This window comes from Panthera onca, chromosome B1 (assembly GCF_046562875.1).
Source record: "Panthera onca isolate mPanOnc1 chromosome B1, mPanOnc1 haplotype 2, whole genome shotgun sequence".
NCBI lineage: Eukaryota > Metazoa > Chordata > Mammalia > Carnivora > Felidae > Panthera > Panthera onca.
The window spans coordinates 83,741,554-83,761,558 of record NC_138342.1 but is presented as its reverse complement, the minus strand read 5'-3'; the positions used below and the strand labels follow the sequence as shown (position 1 = coordinate 83,761,558).

General features: G+C 38.1%; 1 protein-coding gene across 3 annotated transcripts in view; it reads left to right on the top strand.

Moving 5' to 3' along the window:
• EMCN (endomucin) overlaps nt 1-20,005 on the top strand; it is a 103,367-nt gene that overhangs the window by 65,105 nt on the left and 18,257 nt on the right. For 2 of the 3 annotated variants that reach the window (XM_060654557.3, XM_078445856.2), the window contains exons 5-8: nt 1,836-1,874; nt 14,050-14,142; nt 14,604-14,657; nt 16,356-16,451. In XM_060654557.3, the coding sequence (XP_060510540.1) occupies nt 1,836-1,874; nt 14,050-14,142; nt 14,604-14,657; nt 16,356-16,451 (282 nt within the window). The remainder of the gene's footprint in view (nt 1-1,835; nt 1,875-14,049; nt 14,143-14,603; nt 14,658-16,355; nt 16,452-20,005) is intronic. The other variant, XM_060654558.3, reaches the window with a different exon arrangement.

Here is a 20,005-nt window from a genome sequence, read left to right as displayed (position 1 = left end):
ATTACTATTGTTATTTCCTATTCTCACTCACTCATTCCACATTTTTACTAGAGACCTGGTGGTAGGTACTGAAATTGCGGCTCTGAATAAAACATGCCATCTCTGTCCTCCTGGAGTCATATTCAACTGACAGCAAGTACATTTTAAAAATGTCACTGTGGTGGGGCGCCTGGGTGGCGCAGTCGGTTAAGCGGCCGACTTCAGCCAGGTCACGATCTCGCGGTCCGTGAGTTCGAGCCCCGCGTCAGGCTCTGAGCCCCGCGTCAGGCGCTGGGCTGATGGCTCGGAGCCTGGAGCCTGTTTCCGATTCTGTGTCTCCCTCTCTCTCTCTGCCCCTCCCCCGTTCATGCTCTGTCTCTCTCTGTCCCAAAAATAAATAAAAAACGTTGGAAAAAAAAAAAATTTAAAAAAAAAAAAATGTCACTGTGGTAATAAAAGGACTGTTGAGCAAACAAAGCTGAGTGGCAGAGTTTGAAGAGAAATAAGGAGTCTGCTTTAGGTGAGGAGGCTGGAGAAGACTTCTCTAAGTGGTGACATCTGAGCAGAGTCACGACAGATAGAAGGAAGCCAGAGCGTAGCCTGAGAGAACACCAAGGCACAGGGAAGAGTGAGCAGAGAAGCCCAAGGTAGGAAGAGCTCCATGATGTTATCTACCAATCAGGGTGAAACGGGGGGTCATGTCCTGTAAAGACTTACCATCCATAGTGAAAGGAATAGGGAGCCACTAGAGTAGTGAAGCTTAAATTTAAATAGATTTTTCTAGGTGGCTATTGCAGGAACTAGGGAGAGAGATCGGTGCTAGATGAACAGTAGCCAATTAAGTAATGAATATAGTTGGAATATGTTTTGAAGCCAAAGCCCATAGGGGTGAGAAAAAGAGGAGAATCACGGAAGGCTACTACTTTTTGGCTTGTGCAGCTGGGGGACAATGTTACCATGCACTGAACCAAGAAGGTGGGGGAAGAGGAAGATATAAGGATACCCATCAAGAGTTCTATTTTAAGCATGTTAAATTCAAGATGCTGATAGGCAGTCAAGTGAACACACAAAGGGGTCAAATGGATATTTTAAACTATCGCTATTGGGCTTCTGGTTATTTTAAAATCATTTTCTCTGTTTTTCTCTATTTTTCACATGACAGATTTTGTTCATGGTACATACACTCAAAGTTGTTGAAATAATCTTTGATTGTAATTTTTTCAAGTAATTTTATTGTAGAAAGCTCATCTGAACTATGTTTATGTTAAAGGAATTCCCTGAGTTTGAGAGGTATCTGTCCGAACCTTCCTGTGTCTCTCTCAGGTCAGGAAATGCATCATCTCTTAGTGGGAATATGACACTTGGCCATGTCACTCATTAAGCCCCGCCCAAAGGATTTGTAGTTGTCTGCATTTTCTTGGCTTATTGAGGATATGGAGTTGTACCAGATGCTCTAAAACAGGATTCAGCAAACTGTGGCCCACAGACAGGGTCTAGCACCCCACCTGTTTTTGTAAGTAAAGTTTCATTGGAACACAGCCATATGTGTTCCACACAGTCTCTTTAGGTGTTATGCATGACTGCATTCACACTACAACGGCAAGTTGAATAGTTGCTACAGAGACTTATGACCCACAAAGCCTAAAATATTTACTATTTGGCCTTTTAAGAAAAAAAAAATGGCTGACCTTCGCTCTAAAGTCTTTCTAACCAGGAACACCTTGTGATTTTATGATTCAAAGAAAAGTGCATCAGAAATGAAGTAGGATCTATATCCATTTACGACCTGTAACAATTGGGACAGTCAACATTTCCTTGTAGTGATTTTCTTTTCTTTTCTTTTCTTTTCTCTAAAGCTGAGAATCAGAGTTCAATCAAAACAACAGAAACACCAGGTAAGTTCATTTTCTCCTCTCGGAGAACATTCATGAGAAAGATCCCCAAAATGAGATTAAAGGAGATCAGTCAGTGTGAGGGCAGAGGAAATAGTACAAGAGAAAACATGACATGACAACTAACATGTTTAGGAGAACTTGTATTAAAAAAATAAATAATAAATAAAATGCAGATCAGAGTATAGGATGTGCCTGAGTGCCCTGTGGCCAGAGCGAGTGGAATCAGTCCTGGTAAATGCATGAAGCCTGTGGAAGAGTCCTCTGCCCAGAATCCGCTCTTCCCCGTCTGTTTCTGTGGTTGGCATGCCCTCTCCCAGAAGGATAGTATGTCTCTGTCTTCTCTGTGCTTCCCAACACAGCCTGATCCTGGCAGTCAGAGAGTTGATGTTACAAACCACAGTGAAGCCTAAAATATTATCACTCCAAGAAGTGCTCCTGTTTTGTTATCCTAAGTTTTAAAATGAGTAAATCTAGGATGATGGCGCAACAGAAACTGAAAAAGATTGTTGGGAAGAGGCAGATGGTACCATTGAACCCTTCTGTTGTGTTGAAATCGTAATTATTTGGGAGACTTTATCTTCCTACACCCCACCTCGTACTTTTATAAATGATAAAGCTCTTAGGTTCTCAATCTTGCTCACCTGTGGTACGTATAAAAATGAGGAATATGTGAAATACACTTAGAAGATCATGTCACTTTTTTACGAAGCCAGAAAACTAAAGCTGTGAAAATTATGAGCGACTCCATTTTCAGAGCAAATGTACTAAATAATCATCATAGTCTACCTCCTGCATCATGTGTTCAAGGAACTCAAACCTGAAAGGATTATGCTGTTAACATTTGATTATTTATCTTCTACACAATATGTCTCATGAATTCAGAAGTTATTTTTATATTAATTCTCTTTATTTTCCTGTGTCACTGTATTTTTTTAAATACTTACTTCCATGTGCATGGAAGTCTAAAATGCACTAGAAAACGCACCAGGAAAAACAAAGCAAAACAAAACATAAAAACAGTGCATCCATTGGCTGATGGTTTGCACTGTTCTGGAGAAGTCCTTCCCTTCTGCTTCATGGACTAGTTAACCAGGAGAAGTTACAGATGGAAGAGAATTGAGAAGCTGCCCAAATCATCAGTTCCCTTTAAGGAGGCACTGAAGAATCCTCTGAGAGATTAATTTACAAAATGCTAGCTTTAACTATAGTTGATTTTTAACTGTAATAGAAAGCCCATTTACACCATTTATAGTTTGAGTTACAGAAACTAGTTCTAAAACAGATAATAAACACATCATTGATTTGATCAGTGTACTAAAAAGAAATGAGACTGACTTTATAAACTATAAGAAAAGTCAGTCTTTAACTTCAAAGATATATATTACAGGTAAAGACTAAGTCCAGACTCACTGAAAAAAAAAGTCTAATGACAAGGTATTAATTATATATCTGTTGACAACTATAATCATTTGTTTGTTCAATCATTTGTTATCAAAGGTGTTCAAATATCAAATTGTGAAACAGTTTGATCAAAAATGTGGTCAAGAATAGGCATCTTACTTGAAACACTTAGTATTTCTTTTTTATTAAAAGTTGAGGTAGAATTCTAGCCCACAGAATTATTAGTACTGCCTCCTTTTTATAAATATGAGCTAATATGCATCATATATGGTTCTCACATTTGGCATTTCCTTTCATATTATGCATCCATCTTTCATTTTCTTAGAAAAACTATGTTTTTACCACTGATTTCAAAAAATATTATTAAGGGTATATAAACTGATGATTATTTCATATAAAGACTTTTTGAGAATTCAAAGTAAGTAAGGGCAAATATACATAGAGCATCAATTCTAAGAAATTGTGTGTAGATATAATGGCTAACATAATAAAAAAGATAGTTATAGTTATAGGGAAATTACTGATCAAGTTTTGAAGACATGAACATTCATTCAATTTAATAGAGAAAAGGCAATACGAGGTTGATTGTTGTACTTAATGATGATAAGCATGAAGAATTCATGCTCCATGTCTGAAGAATTCATGCTCCATGTCTAAAGTGGGAAGGTCAAACGTCAACTACCCACTGTAATATATATGGTAAGACCACAAATTTCGCATAAGACTCTACTAAATACACAGAGCCGTATATTCAACCAACCACCACTAAGCTGGGCATTTAATAAATAGTCATTCTGTTCTATTACATGTAACACTAGCTAATAGTTGTGAGTGATACATGGAGCCTGCCATTAAGGGTTACCAGCAAAGACTAATCAGCACGGTAAATAACTGTAATAATTTTAGTAGCCATATAGGTCTACAGTGATGTGTCATAGACAGACTTCAAACTTCTTAACCGTATGTTAAGATTGGGGAGGGAGAAATTTTTTCCCCCTTTAGCTGTGGTTGTGTTATATATCAGATTTAGGAAAGCAGTTTAAGAAAGATGAGGAAAATGTTTGTGTAAGAAATGACCGCCTAGCTTCCAGATTATTCTGCCTACTCATTTTTCTAGCTCTGAGTTCAGAGCTAGCGAGGCGATGCAAAGAAAAAGTGATGCAGGGCTATCTATTCCATAGATATGAAGGAATTATGTAGCTATCACAACAATTTTAATCAATGATGGAATTCACTTTTCTTTAGCCTTATCACTTTTCCACAGACAAGCATAACTAATAACGTGTCCTTGAAAATGAAACTCTTGATTTCTTTGATAAGAGACCTTAGATTTGAAGAAAAATGGACCAATATGCCTCAGTGTATGGGGAAATAAATAAGCCAGTTGCCTTCAACTTTCTGGAAAATACAACTATATTACTCAGGGTTCTCCAGAGAAACTATATATATCTATGTGTAAAGATTTATTATATGGAATTGGCTCATGCATTTTGAAAGCTGAGAAGTCCCAAGATCTGCAGTCAGCAAGCTGGAAACCTAAAGACCCAAGAGAGAGCAATGTGTACATTCAGTCCAAGGCCTGAGAACCAAGAGAGCCAATGGTTAAATTCCAGACTATAAGCCAGCGGTCTCAAGACCCAAAAAGAGCCAATATTTTAGTTTGAGTCCAAATGCAGGGAAAGACCAAGGTTCCAGCTCAAGGCAGTGATGCAGGAAGAATTTGTTCTTTACTCCTTCTTTTTTTTTTTTAGTGCTTTTATTTATTTTTTGTGAGAGAGAGAGAGCATGCAAGCAGGGGAGGGGAAGAGAGAGGGGGGGCAGAGGACTCAAAGCAGGCTCCAAGTTGACAGGCTGACTGCAGCAAGCCCAGTGTAGGGCTCAAACTCATGAACCACGAGATGATGACCTGAGCTAAAGTAGGACGCTCAACCGACTGAGCCACCCAGGCGCCCCACTCCTTATTTCTTACTGAGACTCAGCCAATTTATTCTATTCAGGCCTTCAACTGATTGGATGGAGAGCCATCGACATTGGAGAGCAGTCTGCTTTATTCAGTCTGCTAATCCACATGTTAATATCCTCAAAAATAATCACAAACACTTCCAGACTAGTGCTTGTCCAAATATCTGGGGACTCAGTGGCAAAGTCAACTTGACAAATAAAATTAATTGTTGCAACAACATTCCCATAGTAGACAGTACAACTTGTGAAAGATCTCATTGTACCTATCTTCTTTACTTTCTTTTACTGTGTTTCACAACTTCAACTGTGTTGTAGATGTTAATTTTGATGGAAAATTAGAAGCCAGAACAGACATGACAAATCCCACCCAACGTGACCACTGGCCTTTGAAAAGGAGGATACTCCCTCCTGGCATATTCATTGCACTCAACACCCTATGTAATGTTTGAGAATTGGTTGCTGATCTCTAGGAATTCATATAATGTAAGCATCGATCATTCTATACAGAAAATTAGTTATCTGAGTATTCCAACTCTGAATGACAGAATCTTGGCACTATTGTTCAGTTAGAATCCACTTGAGCTAGAAAAATACATATAGCAAACCTAAAGGTTTATTGTTGTTGTTGTTTTTTAACCTGGAAATTGTTTAATGTTTAAAAGATTGGTTGAGAATAAAAGAACTCACTAATGGGGTATGTCAATATTTATGTGGTAGGGTCTGCCATAAACTTTCACTTAAGAAATTGTATATATCTGGGTATAGCTAGGTGGTTTCTCCTCTAGTTTGGAAATCTGCTGAGTCTCCAAGAAGGGCTTGTGACTCTCTAGTCTACACAGAAGGTCAATAAGAACTCAGTCTTGACTGATTAGCTACCCAGCGTTTGCTTTAAAAACCAATACATTTCAATGTTACTACTAATGGTGTGTGCCTTATAAAATCTACAATGTGCTTTATTTAATATATTAGGAATAATTCTCTCTCCTTGTACGTATCTGCATAGTCTGGTTTGGCCCGTTGAAGGAAGGAGGTGTTTAGTTTGTTTTGATGAGAAGAAGGTTGTCTTGATTGGAGTCTAAATTTAAATAAACTATATTTTATGTAACAAAAATAGGAGACATGGACTTGTAACTCATTCCTGCTGAAATACTGTAGCAGGCAGCATAATCGTATTTAACAGCACAGACTCTAGAGCCTGCATTCAAATCCCAACTCTGCCACCTACTTGCTCTGTCATCTTGGGCAAATTACTTCATGTCTCTGGGCTTCAGTTTCCACTTTGTAAAATGAAAATATTTACAACACAATGATTGAATGAGTTAACATCTGTAAAACACTTAGAATAATTCCCACAACACATAGTATCCCGAAAGGATTGGAAAATAAAAATCCTATTTAATATTTTAATGCCTATATTTTGAAAAGCTTACCCTCACATTCTCAGAAAGCATAGCACTGACACAGTTACATATTGTAAAGCTTCTCAGTGTTTTCAAGTCATATTATCCACATTGTAAATTTAAGGTAAGATGATGTATCTGTGCTGGGGGAAGGGTAAGAACATTCTAAACCTTTCAGAATGCAGAGAAAAGATGTCACTGGCCTCATCGATAATGGTTCCATTAACAAGTAAGATGAACTAAACTCACTTAAAATCCGTTAGTTACATGGTATAATGAGAAGGGAGAAGGAAGTTGTGAGTCCTACTTGGTTTATTATGTCTTAGTTCTACTTACTGTCAGATGTGTTACCTTGTGTCTTAGAGCCACAGAATCTCTCATGTAGAAAGCACGAGATTAAAAATGTTTCAGAATAAGGTTAATTAGCACAGTGCCTCATTCATTCTTTGTATATTATATAACTTTCTGGAAATTAATAACCATTCATATTCAAATCACAAAAAAATTCAGCCTCTTTCTTCAACATGTAATTCCAAAAATTTACCTGAGGTAAATAAATCTCCTTTCACAGTTATTACTGGGTTAAAAGATTCTGTTACCTCAGGTTAGTCACACCAATGGCCCACAGCAAAGTGAAAGAGATTTGAGATAAAACTTTTTCTGCATTGCTTTAAGAGTACACCAATGTCGGGGCATTTGGGTGGCTTAGTCTGTTGAGCATGATCGGACTTCGGCTCAGGTCATGATCTCATGGTTCGTGAGTTCCAACCCTGCATAGGGCTTGCTGCTGTCAGTGCAGAGCCCATTTTGGGTCCTCTGTCCCCTTCTGTCTCTATCCCACCCCTGCTCATGCTCTCTCTCTCAAAAAAAAAAAAAAAAAAGAAAAGAAAAGAAAAGAAAAGAAAAAAGAAACAAACATTAAAAAAAAAAAAAAAGAAAGAAAGAGTGTGCCAAGGTTAGAAAGGTAAAGTCTGATGAGAGCAGAAAACTTCCCCTTTGATATTTTGCCCATTCAGTAAACAGAGGGTGCCATTATAGGCAATAATATGTTCTAGCTATGACAAAATCTGGATTGAAAGGAACTTTGACAAGAAACCAAAATCTTAAAGCTAGAAGAGATTTCAGGGATCATATCAGCATATTCCCCTCCCAAAACACAGAATGGTACCAGCCATACTCGCAGCATTTATTGCCTGCACCACTTATATGCCACTTACTTATAGAATAAACCTTTTTTTTTTTTTTCCTCTGATAATGAAAGCCTAGAGTAGACTGTGCTTCCTTTTCCTGAGTTGCAGGATGCTCAGGGTCAATTCTTCTAGGAGCACCAGAAACTGTGTTATGTTTGTTATTAACTCTTAAAAGGAGCTTGTTTGTTTCATCCATTTGCATTGGTTCTGATTTCTTATTTCTATCGTATTCACCTCATGGTATATATCATTGCTTAAGCTCCTCAGATCATTTTTGTTAAGAGTTAGCTCATAAGTAAAACTCAATAAGAAATAACAGAGTCTCTCTTATTTTGATCCCTGACATATTGTTCTGTCTTATTCTTTATTTCATGTTTCACATCTATCAACTTTGGGCTGTGCTTCTCACCTCTTCTATTAGAATGTAAGCTCCTTAAAGGCAATAAATGCCTCTTGTACTCCATAGTATTTCCTTCAATATCTCCTGTTAGACCCAGAGTAGCTGTCTACTTTTTTCTTATTGTAGAACAGATGAACATACTAATGACACAATTATTTTAAATATGTACCAGTCCAAATATTAAGAAGATTCAAAAGGTATGCTCATTAATTCATTTTATCTTTAACAGTAGTCATTTCTACAAAAAAAAATTGTTTATCCATAGAGCAAAGGCTTATGGACTGTACTTCCAGACACTGTTCTAACATTTGGGAGACACCAGTGAGCAAAATATTATCCTTGACCTCAAGGATCTTACTTAGAAGATGGTAAGTGTTATAAGAAAGAGAAAATGCACAGCAGTGTAGGAAGGAGGGATCGCGAGTGCTGGAGAGGTGAAGAAAGGTGGGGACCATTTCACAGTACTGAAAAATGTGGTCAAGGTGAGCTTTCCTGAAAAGACTTAAGTAAATACAAGGAAGTAAGAAAACCAATATGTAGAGGAAGAGGGTCCTGGCAGATCTAGAACTTGAGGAGAGGCCCAGTGTGTTTACGAACCTCTAGAGTTAGTGAGGTATGGGGGCAGGGGATTTGCCAGGCAGATTGCCTAGGATTTGGAGGATTATTGCAAGGTCTTTGGCTTTTTCCATAAGAGAAATGGGGAAACATTGGGGGTTCTGAGCAAAGTAGTGACATGGTCTGACTCATATTTTATAAATATAAATCTGAGAGCTAAGAAAAGACTGTCAGATGAAGCAAAAATACTTTGGTAGTTTTCCAGGAGAGAGATGGTGTTGGCTTGGACCAGCATAGTCACAGGGTAGGTGGCATGAAGTCTCCAAATTCTGCATATATTTTGGAGGTGAAACCAATAGATATATTCCTGGTGATCCTGCATGTGGGATAGGTTATAAAAGATGAGGCAAAAATAGCTGTGAGATCTTTGGCCTGAACCACTGGAAGGAATGATTGCCAGATGGGAAGGCTAAAGATAAAATAGAAGTTCAAATTTGGACACGTGGAATTTAAGATGTTTATTATTTGCTGAGTAAGCAGGTGGCTTTATGAATCTGGAGTTTAAGAATGAGGTCTGGAAATATAAGTCAGGGGATCATTAGCATTGATATTGTATTTAAGCTTTGAAATTGAATGAGATCATCAAAGAAATTAGCATAGTTAGAGAGGAGAACCACGGACTAAGCCCTGGGACCCTCCAAGATCAAGTCAGATAAAGGAGGAACCAGCCAAAGAGACCAAGAAGATTAGCCCATAAGCTGTGCTCTACCGGAAGTCACATGAGGCAAAGGTGTTCAGGAGGAATGACTCATTGTGTCAAATGCTCAAAAGTTATTTTTTAAAATGAGACATGAATCCACCAAATTGCAATTTAAACACGTGTCCCAGTTATTTATAAATAATGGGAAACAATCATTCAATTCAATTAAGTTTAACCCCTTAGGTACTTCTTTAAGCATAAAAAAGAAAGTGTTTAGAAAGAAGTAAAAAGAACTGTTTAGAAAATGTTTAGAAAGTTTAGAAAGTGTTTAGAAACATGAGCCTGGGTGGCTCAGTCGGTTAAGCGTGTGACTCTTGGTTTCGGCTTAGGTCATGATCTTACAGCTTAATGGTTTCAAGACATGCATCAGGCTCTGTGCTGGTGGTGTGGAGCCTGCTTGGGATTCTCTCTCTCTACCCCTCCCCCACTTGCACTGTCTCTGTCTCTCCCAAAATAAATAAATAAACTCAAAAAGAAATCTTAAATAAAGCATCTGGAAAGTTTAGAAAGTGTTTAGAAAGTGTTCAGAAAGAAGCAAAAAGAAGTGTTTAGAAAGAAGTGTAGGCAACATACAAGAAATAAAAAAAGAATATATAGCTGTATTTTCTTTCTCATATAGAATGTTTTATCCTCAGCTGCCACTCACACTTTTCTCCCATTAATACCGATGTATCACATATACCCTCCTCTAAAAAGGCCATCAGGGACTCCTGCAGCCCCAGTCTCTCCTCAGAGGAGTTTGCGGCTCCCAGGAACAGGCCTGTTAGGCTCAGCCTAGGAGAGGCATGACATCAGCAAGAACACAGCAATGAATTTCAGAAAGCAGGTGGGGAACCTTGGTCAATTACACTTCCTGTAGTTAGAGTTTTCTAAGGCTCATTCTCACTGCCACCACAGGTACGCTGAGATATCAGTAAGGCCTTCTGTCTTTAAAACACCCAATGATTCATCAGGTAAAACAGAAGAAATATATTTGGCCCTTTACAGCAAGGGCCAAATATATGCCACAGTCTGATGCCAGTGGGGTAAATTTGGATGCACCTTGTTACAACAGACTTGGTTCTGAGGGTCTCTACCTCAAACAGCCTGTTCCAAGCATTGGCCTGAAGCTTGCAAACTGTATTTAAATTACGACAGAACATATCTGAAATTAAATAATCGTTACAATCACCAAAAGTCAGGGTCAAACAGTAAATCTATGTCATCTAAGAGCACTATATACTTCAGTTATTCCAGTTCCTGGCTAGAGAAAAGAAGCATCTAGAAACATGGAGGTACCCATAAAGTCTATTGCATATATTTTTACACTAAGAATTTTTGAGAAAGTTAGACAAATTGACTTTGGGTGAAAGGTACAACTCTTTAGAGGCCTAATCACAATATAATAAAAAATATATTATTATAAAATAATATAATATAATAATATAGCATAATAATATATCATGTATCATATTATATTATGATATTATAATAATATTATATATAATATAAATATATTAGTATCAAGTACTCTTCTAAGCAATTTAAATATAATTTTACTCATTAAACTTTTATAACACTATGATATAGAACTATTATAATCACCATTTGTACATGTAGAAACTCAAGCACAAAGAGGTTAAATGACCTGGGGTACCTGTGTGGTCAGTAGAGCATCTAATTCTTGATTTCAGCTCAGATCATGATCCTGGGGTCATGGAATCAAGCCCCCACTTCGGGCTCTGTGCTGAAAGCATGGAGCCTGCTTGAGATTCTCTCCCTCTCTCTCTCTCTCTCTCTCTCTCTCTCTCTGCCCCTCCCCAGCTTGCACTCTCACCCTCACTCTCAAAATAAAGAAACTTAAAAAGGGCGAGGGGGCACCTGGGTATCTCAGTTGGTTAAGCGTCAACTTCAGCCAAGGTCATGATCTCATGGTTCATGGGTTCGAGCCCCACATCTGGCTCTGCCTGACAGTGTGGAGTCTGCTTCAAATCCTGTCTCCCTCTCTCTCTGACTCTCCCCTGACCATGCTCTCTCTCTCTTTCAAAAATAAATAAACATTAAAAAAAAAAAGAGAGGTTAAGTGACTTACCCAACATTCTCCAGGAAACCAGTTCTATAGTCAGATTTGAACCCATGTACTCTGGCTTCAGAATCATGCTCTTAAATACTCCACTATACTTCTCTTGTACATCTTCTGCCAATGCTGCTTCAATAGTAATATAGGATAATAGAGTCTCAACAAAACCCACAGAGATTATCAGCTCTGAACACACCATGGATCCTTCTATCTTAGTCACAGAAAGAATTCCATTAGGCCCACAATTTATGAATTAAGCCAAGAATAACAATTTCATCAATATGAGCATTCTAATAGTCTATCTCAAACCTGTAAGTTAATTTCCATAAGTGGGTCATGACCAATATTGTAAATATTAAATAAAAGACAAGAGAAAACAAAACCCCAGAAGGCACTGCACATTACTAGAGGTAAAGAGTGTGTGTGTGTGTGTGTGTGTGTGTGTGTAATTGTGTGTGTGTAGATGTACTGGTTTCAGAAATGATTTATTAACTGAACATTTCAGTTAAAAGAAAAACAAAAAATTTAAACTCTTTGCCCAAGGAGCCAATAAATTCTTCTTTCAAGAAGGGTTAACCTATGGATCATTAGCACTAAGAATTGGCACTGGACTATCAACATGTTTTAAATAGGAAAGTTCAGAGTTTTATATAAACCACATGGGTTATATTTAGAATTATGGCCATTTAGCTTATCTGTGAGAAGGTAGTAAGATAGGGGCACCTGGGTGTCTTTATTGGTTAAGCATCCGACTCTTGATTTTGGCTCAGGTCATGATCTCCGGGTTCGTGAGACTGAGCCCCACGTTGGGCTCTGTGCTGACAGTGCAAAGCCTGCTTGGGATTCTCTCTCTCTCCCTCTCCCTCTGCTCTCACTCTCTCTCTCAAAATAAACATTTTTTTTTTAAAAAGAGAGAAGGTAGTAAGATAAGATTTGGAGTCTTGAAAATTAAGCCTTGGGAATTCATTAATTCATCCCAGGTGAATTAATGCCATTGGTAATTTAATCAGCTATCTTGTTCTCTACCAACACAATCAAAAGAGCAACATTCTCACTAAAACACTTGACGCTGGAAAAAACAACTAAAAGTACCAAGGTTTCAGCTAGTTCCCAGTCTTTCATTTGGTACTGCTTTTTCTGCCTGTCTAGTGCACTAGTCTGACATTTTTCTTTGTTCTTATGGGCATATATCTAGCTTCCTCCCACAGATCCCTTGCATGGCAAGAACGGTACAGACTAGAAACATCATTCTTCCCCCACAGATGTCAAAAATGCATGAGCATGCAATGCGCGATGGACTGTGGGTGGCAAAGAAAGAAGGATCCAAGGCAGCCATAGGCGATATCAATTTCTTTGGTGCAATTGTACATGGCACCAATACTCCTAAGGGGGCCATAATTATAAGAGATGCCTCTTGGTGCAGCCAAGCAGTCAGCCACATATCACTGCACACCCACTGTAGTTAGAGCTCCAGGTGGAGGACGGTGGGGGTTATGGCCTTCACACTGCCAGAACTTAAAACTTAGCAGCGAGACAAGCCAAGCAGGTGTGATAAAAAGAAATCCTTTTAAACTACATTCTTTGAAAAATAATTCTTTTCCAAAATCATTCAAAACGCAAACTGTGCTTTATCCAAAATTCACGAGGATAAATGCTTTAAGTTTACAAAGCACTTAGGTATTTATATTTCCTTGCAACTTATTGAGATCGGTGGGTTTTGAATAATGCAACTTTATTTATAATTTTTGTTTCAGTCCTTCTGATTGAAGGTTGCAGATGTTGACTTAAGTAAACACATTAATGAGAATAATAATAAGTTAAACTTAATATTTCCTTTGGAAGAAAAGAGCATGGACGGTGGCAGAAATGCAACCAAGCAGCAGTTATTCTAAAGAAGGCACATAAATGTAAACAACTACTGAGCTTCAAGGGTGCAAATGAAGGAATTTTCCTTGATATTTTCCCCAGACAATCCTTCTAATCAAAGCCTCAACTGCAATTTCTTCAACCACCAAGAAACACGATAAAATCTGAAGTCCTATGCATTTATGTCTATTTTAAGTACAGTGGGAAAAAAAAAAAAGAAAACATCCGCCAAAGTTGTAATATCGGGAATGTGAGTACTGTTTTTGAATAGATTCACATCCCACAAGAATTTCATGAAGCAGGTGATAAAGGCGGCAGCTTAGGAAAAGAGACTTGCTCAAGCTTTCTTGGCCAGTTCTCGAAGACGTGATGCTGGCGCCCAGGTTTTGTGATTCCAAATTTAATCGTCTTTACAGGAAGAATAGATGAACTTATGATTAAGTGTACGGTTGTATGTATCTTATTATTCAACAATAAACCATTTTCACGGGTCTTCAGAAATGCAAACTGTTTACATCCACAAAGAAATTCAGTAAGAAGAACCAATACCCTCGTCTGACTGCATTTGTGATTTCCCTACAGTTAACAGTCTACGTCCAGAGACATTACCTTCTAATGCCAGTACATTACCCTCAATATCAATAACAACTCCAGGAAACATCTCCCAGTTTCAAGGTATGACTTCTGTGTAATATGAGTGGAAGCTTGGTTACTTGATCTCTTCTCACCAAGAAAACCCTACAGTCTTTTTAAAAAAGCTTTATTGAGGTATAATCGAAATGCAAAACAAAACTGCAGGGACACAAGGAAACTTTGCAAGTGATAGATTTATCTATTACCTTGATTGTGATGATAGTTTCACAGGTATATACCTTTGTCCAAACTCATCAAGTTGTATACATTAACTCCCTACCAAACTTGATGTACAAAACAGAGCCCTTTCAGAATGAGATAGTTTTTTTGTTTGTTTGTTTTTTTGGTTTGTTGTTGTTGTTGTTGTTTTCCGCTTGAAGCATCATACTTATAGATCACAGAGGCTTGCTTAAATGGGAGGAAAGGGTGGGTGGGGAAGGACTGGGAAGATTGGCATACATTAACCAAAGGTGATTTTTTTTTTTTCTTTCTTAAAATAATAGGTACTGAGGATGCAAAAAATGCAAGCTCTTCTTCAGCCAGCCCCTCTTATTCCAGTGAGTAACGGACATATCTTCATTCGCGGCTATAAATACTCAGAATGTTTGAATGTGACTGATAAAGGAGAGGATTCAATTATAGACAGCCTTTATCAACTTTACTGAACCTGCAATCCCATTATAATTCTATCTAACTGCTGCTCGCTTAAGAATTTCCTACTATTGAGTCTGTTTTTTTTTTTTTTTAATTTTTTAATGTGTTTATTTTTGAAAGAGTGAGACAGCATGAGTTGGGGAAGGGCAGAGAGAGAGGGAGACACAGAGTCTGAAGCAGGCTCCAGGCTCCGAGCTGTCAGCACAGAGCCTGAAGCAGGGCTCCAACCCACAAACCATGAGATCATGACCTGAGCTGAAGTCAGATGCTCAACTGACTGAGCCACCAAGGTGCCCCTTGAGTCTGGTTTTAATGAGCACACCCTTGGGATTTTTTCCTTACTTTAGTGCTCAGCAATTACCACCTAGGGTCAAGGTGAATTGATGAGACTAGTCTCAGATAAGCAAAAGTGCACAGGCAGAGGGGTCTATAAAAATGAATTGTTTATCTTCAGAGAACTCTACCTTAATGTTAAAAATGGCCTTTAAAGAAATGCCCCATTTTAGCAAAAACATATATGTGTCATATAACACATGTGTATTCTAGGACTGAATAGAAAAAATCCATTAATTTCTCTAGAAATTAAGGATAAAGTGAATGTATATGAAACTGGATTAGAAAAGATTATCTAATTTTAGGTAAAGCCATTCTATTGAATAAGTCAGCATTACATTTACTGACGTGCTAATTCATGGCATCTTCATTTTGGGAGGCACCAATGATCTCACTCAAGGTCTAATATGAAGCAAGCATTTAACCATAAAATTGGAAGTGTAAGCCATCCTACAAAAGAATTGGATAAATATAAGGAGTACATATGCAAGCAGCTAAGAATAACTAATTAAATAAGAGCTATAACCTCTGCATCTCTGGTTGTATCCTCATGACAGCTGTCTTGGGAAATGACTGTCAGAACATAAGGCAGGTGCTAAAAACAAGGCAAAACAGCAAGACTCTCCTCTTAAAAACTCACCCTAACTTACTGTCACAACACCTCTCCTTTAAATGCATGACCACATCCATATACATCCCTCTTGGACCATGTGTTCACTTTTAGAAATCGATTCTGCTTTCCACTTATATCCACTTATGCTATTTTATGCTGTTTCTAGTTTTAAGATATCATTATGGAAAGATATTTGTGATATTTTAGGATGCCAACATTATGACTAGAGCAGTTCCAGTATGGGAGATATAGATGATGAGAGACAGATAGATAGATAATAGACGATAGATTAGTAACCTTATTATACAGTAGTAAAGAATATAATGTGTGAATGTGGGTCACACTATAGTCTAGAGGACATCTCCAGTCTTCCATTTGCTTCACTTCTCCAGTGTCTAACTAAGGTGAGGAACCAGCTCCCTTAGGTTTACAATTTTATTTCAAAAGGCTGCAAGACTGACATCAAGTGGATATGTCAGAAATGACAACTAGAGCAAAACCTTTGAATCAGATAAATCTTCTTTGCCTAAAATATAAGATGTCTAATAGAGTGATGTTCGAAGAAGGAAGAATGTATGCATGCTTTTGCTCAGTAAACTACTTACTGTTAAACTCAACAGCCACGCTAACTGACAATGTCTTCAATACGTTTTAGGTATTATTCTGCCAGTGGTTATTGCTTTGATTGTGGTGACCCTTTCAGCATTTATTCTTGTGGGTTTGTATCGAATGTGCTGGAAGACCGACCCAGGTAGGTGACAGGGTTTTGTCTCATTTTGTTTCCTGAAAGATGAATATATATTCAGTCTAAACTTGAATTTAAACTCTTGGGGGGAGAGGAGGATTGCTGAAAGAAAATGCCATGTTACTTGATCACAGAAATAGAAGAGAAGGGGCAGAGAAACCGATTGAACGCTGACGAATGTAAGGAGTGAGGATTTACTAGTGGCAGATATAATCAAATATGAACAGATTATTTTTAATGAGATAATCCCAGTTTTGTGAGTGGTCAGGGGATTATGGTAGTAAAGAAGGCATAAAATGACATCCCTTATCTGTAGTGAAGATTTTTGTCCACTTCCATGTGACAAAAAATAAAGGTAAGTATTGCTAAGGATTTAGTTGAGGGGCCCACAATCTCTAGAGGAGCGTTCTGTGACTTATTCATGCCTGGGGGAGACATCTTCCTTTCGATGAAGGTGTGTTCCATGACTGTGTGTTCTGCTAATTGACTCATCTCCTCAAGACCGAACACGATGGCAATTTTTCGTGAGATTTAAGCGTGACGATTCTTTATTATCCTCCTTCATCTCTCCAATAACATTTAAGGTCCTTCCGCTTTTCTTTAAAATGGCACTGCTATTCTTAACTGTAGAGAACAAACTGAGGATTGCCGGAAGGGAGGTGAGTGGGTGAGTAGGAGGAGGAATGGCATAGATGGGTGACAGGCATTAAGGAGGGCACTTGTTGTGATGAGCACTGGATGTTGTATGCAAGTGATGAATCACTAAACTCTACTCCTGAAGTGAAAATAAATAAATAAATAGCACTGCTCTCTTTTATGTCGTAACTCTTTGTTTTTCTTTTTTTTTTTTTTCTTTTTGCTACTTCATCTTCTTTTCCCTCCTTTTACATACTTCTGGTTTCCATAATTGCATTATATTTTTATTTTTTTAATATTTTTTTTATTTTAAAAGAGATAGATTTACAGAAAAGTCACAAAGATAGTTAAAGAGTTCCCCTACACTGCACACCCCATTTCCCTTATTATTAATATCTGACAGTAGTATTCTATATTTGCCACAATTAATGAACCAATCAATGCATTGTTGTTAACTAAATCCTTACTTCATTCAGATTTCCTAGTCTTTTTTCAGTCTGTCTCTTGTCCCAGAAACTTGAGCTCTCTCGAACCCCTTTCAGTTCCCATGGCTCAGCAACCCCCTTTCTGTTGCCTTAAGCATAAACCTATCTTTCCATCCCAGACCTGAGCCCTGGTTGTCTAGTGGAGGGCGCTCATCCATGCTATTCCCTCTCCTAGAACACCTTGCTCACCACTTACCTTTTATGACATACCTGATCTGCAGTTTATCCATAAAGGCCTAGCTCAAACAGCCATTGAGTGTATCTTTCTATAACATGCCATCTCTTTAAGAGGAGTAGAGTGTTTCGTTACTTCTCCTTGCACAGAATCTTGCAATATTATTCATCACATTATCGTACAGTTACTTCTCTATGTGCCTGCATCCACTGCAGGGTGGGTCTTTGTTGGGGCTGCCATAACAAAAATACCACAGGTAGGGTGGTTTAAACAACAAACATTTCTCACAGTTCTAGAAGCTGAGAAGTCCGATCCAGGCATCCTCAGATTTGACGTCTGATGAGGGCACTCTCCCCGCTTTGTAGACAGCCACCCTTTTACCGTGTCTTCACATGGCAGAGGGGACAGGAGAGCTCTCTGGGATCTCTTTTATAAGGGCACAAATCCCCTTCATGAGGACTCCACCTTCCTCACCTAATGACCTTCCAAAGGCTCCACCTCCCAATACTATCCCATTGGGCATTAAGATTTAACAGATGAGTTTTAGGAGGACACAGACATTCAGTCTGTGACATCGGGCAAGCCCTCCAAGTCACAAACCACATATCGCTCACATTGCACTGTGTATAATACATAGCAGAGCCTTGCTTGTTGCTTGTTGACTTAAATTTTTAATTTTCAGTAAAATGGAACCTTCCCTTACCTCACTTCAATTCTAAATATTTTACTAACACAACGCTACCTAAGTCTCATATACTCTTAAAAAAGTAAACATCAATTATTTTTATGAGATATGCAAGCCACACTATTCTGGGTTTACCCCCTTGAACAATGTGCTCCCAGGACACTAGTGGACGCTGCTCCTGAGCCCAATCCCTGGCCATGTACCTCACGGAGAGTTCGGGGCCCAAGCGTGACAGTACGAGGCAAAGTTACGAAAAACAGTAGTGTTCATTATAGCTCTTATTGGAAAATAAGAAAAAAACAAAGAAATGCCTTTACCTTTAGGAGTTAGTGAATAAACTTCTTAATAATGTCTGAAATATGTTTCCTTAGTTTCCAGAGGGGAAATAGCAATTTTATAAATCAGTTTAATTTCTCTAAGTTTCTAAAACACCAATACTATTTTATATGGGAAATCGACTATCCAAGTTGAAGCCTGTGGGTGTTGAGTAGGATAGGTAAAAAATTAATGTGCTAAATCCATTTGTAAAAATACCCAGTACTGAAAGACTGCTTTGCATAAGAAGATTTGCAACTAAGTTATTTGAAAAGTTGACATTTTCTATTAAAGAAATGAATTGGATGAATTGGATCATTCAGGAAAAAAAATGTATAAAATACCTATAGCTATGGAGAGTTATTCTTTTTTTTTAACATTTATTTATTTTACAGAGAGAGAGAGAGAGAGACAGACAGACAGAGAGAGAGAGAGAGAGAGAGAGAGAGCATGAGCGGGGGAGGGGCAGAGAGAGAGAAGGAGACACAGAATCTGAAGCAGGCTGCAGGCTCTGAGCAAGCTGTCAGCACAGAGCCTGATGCGGGGCTTGAAACCACAAACTGTGAGATCATGACCTAAGCCAAAGTCGGATGCTCAACCGACTGAGCCACCCAGGGGCCCCTGGAGAGTTATTTTGAAAGCATATAATACTTTATAACCAAGTTCGGTAATTGTACAATCAGCAAAATCTATTTGGTTATTGTTAACTTTGCTTTCCGAACAGACTTTTACAGCATTGTTATTAAATTAGCACCATTAAACACCCACAGTTCAACTCTCTTCAAGTATGTGGGTTAGACTTCAAGTTCAGAAAATTTGTAAACATTCTCTGCTTTCTGGAAGACAACATGAATCAGAGATGTCGGTATAAAATTAAGCTTATCTGGATAATGTTAACAGTAGTCCGAGCTTTAACCTAAGTAAGAATAGCACCTATGCAGAAGGTAGTCTGTTCATTCTGCTAATGAACCTGTATTACAGTATTCTAAGGGGAAAAAAAAGGCACAGAAAAAAATATCAACTCACTTTGAAGCAGGGCTATAAGCATCATGAGTGATATCATACATAACACTTAAAATAGGAATTTAAAAATGCTGTTAAAATCCTACTGATGGTGGGAACACAAAGTTAGACTGGTGAACAGCATATGGCGCCATGAATTATATCCTAGGGATTAAGAGTCATGATGGTGTATCTTAGCCAAGATGACAGAAATAGAAGTAGCCAAAATATTAGTGGAAATCAAACTCTTTATAAAACAACG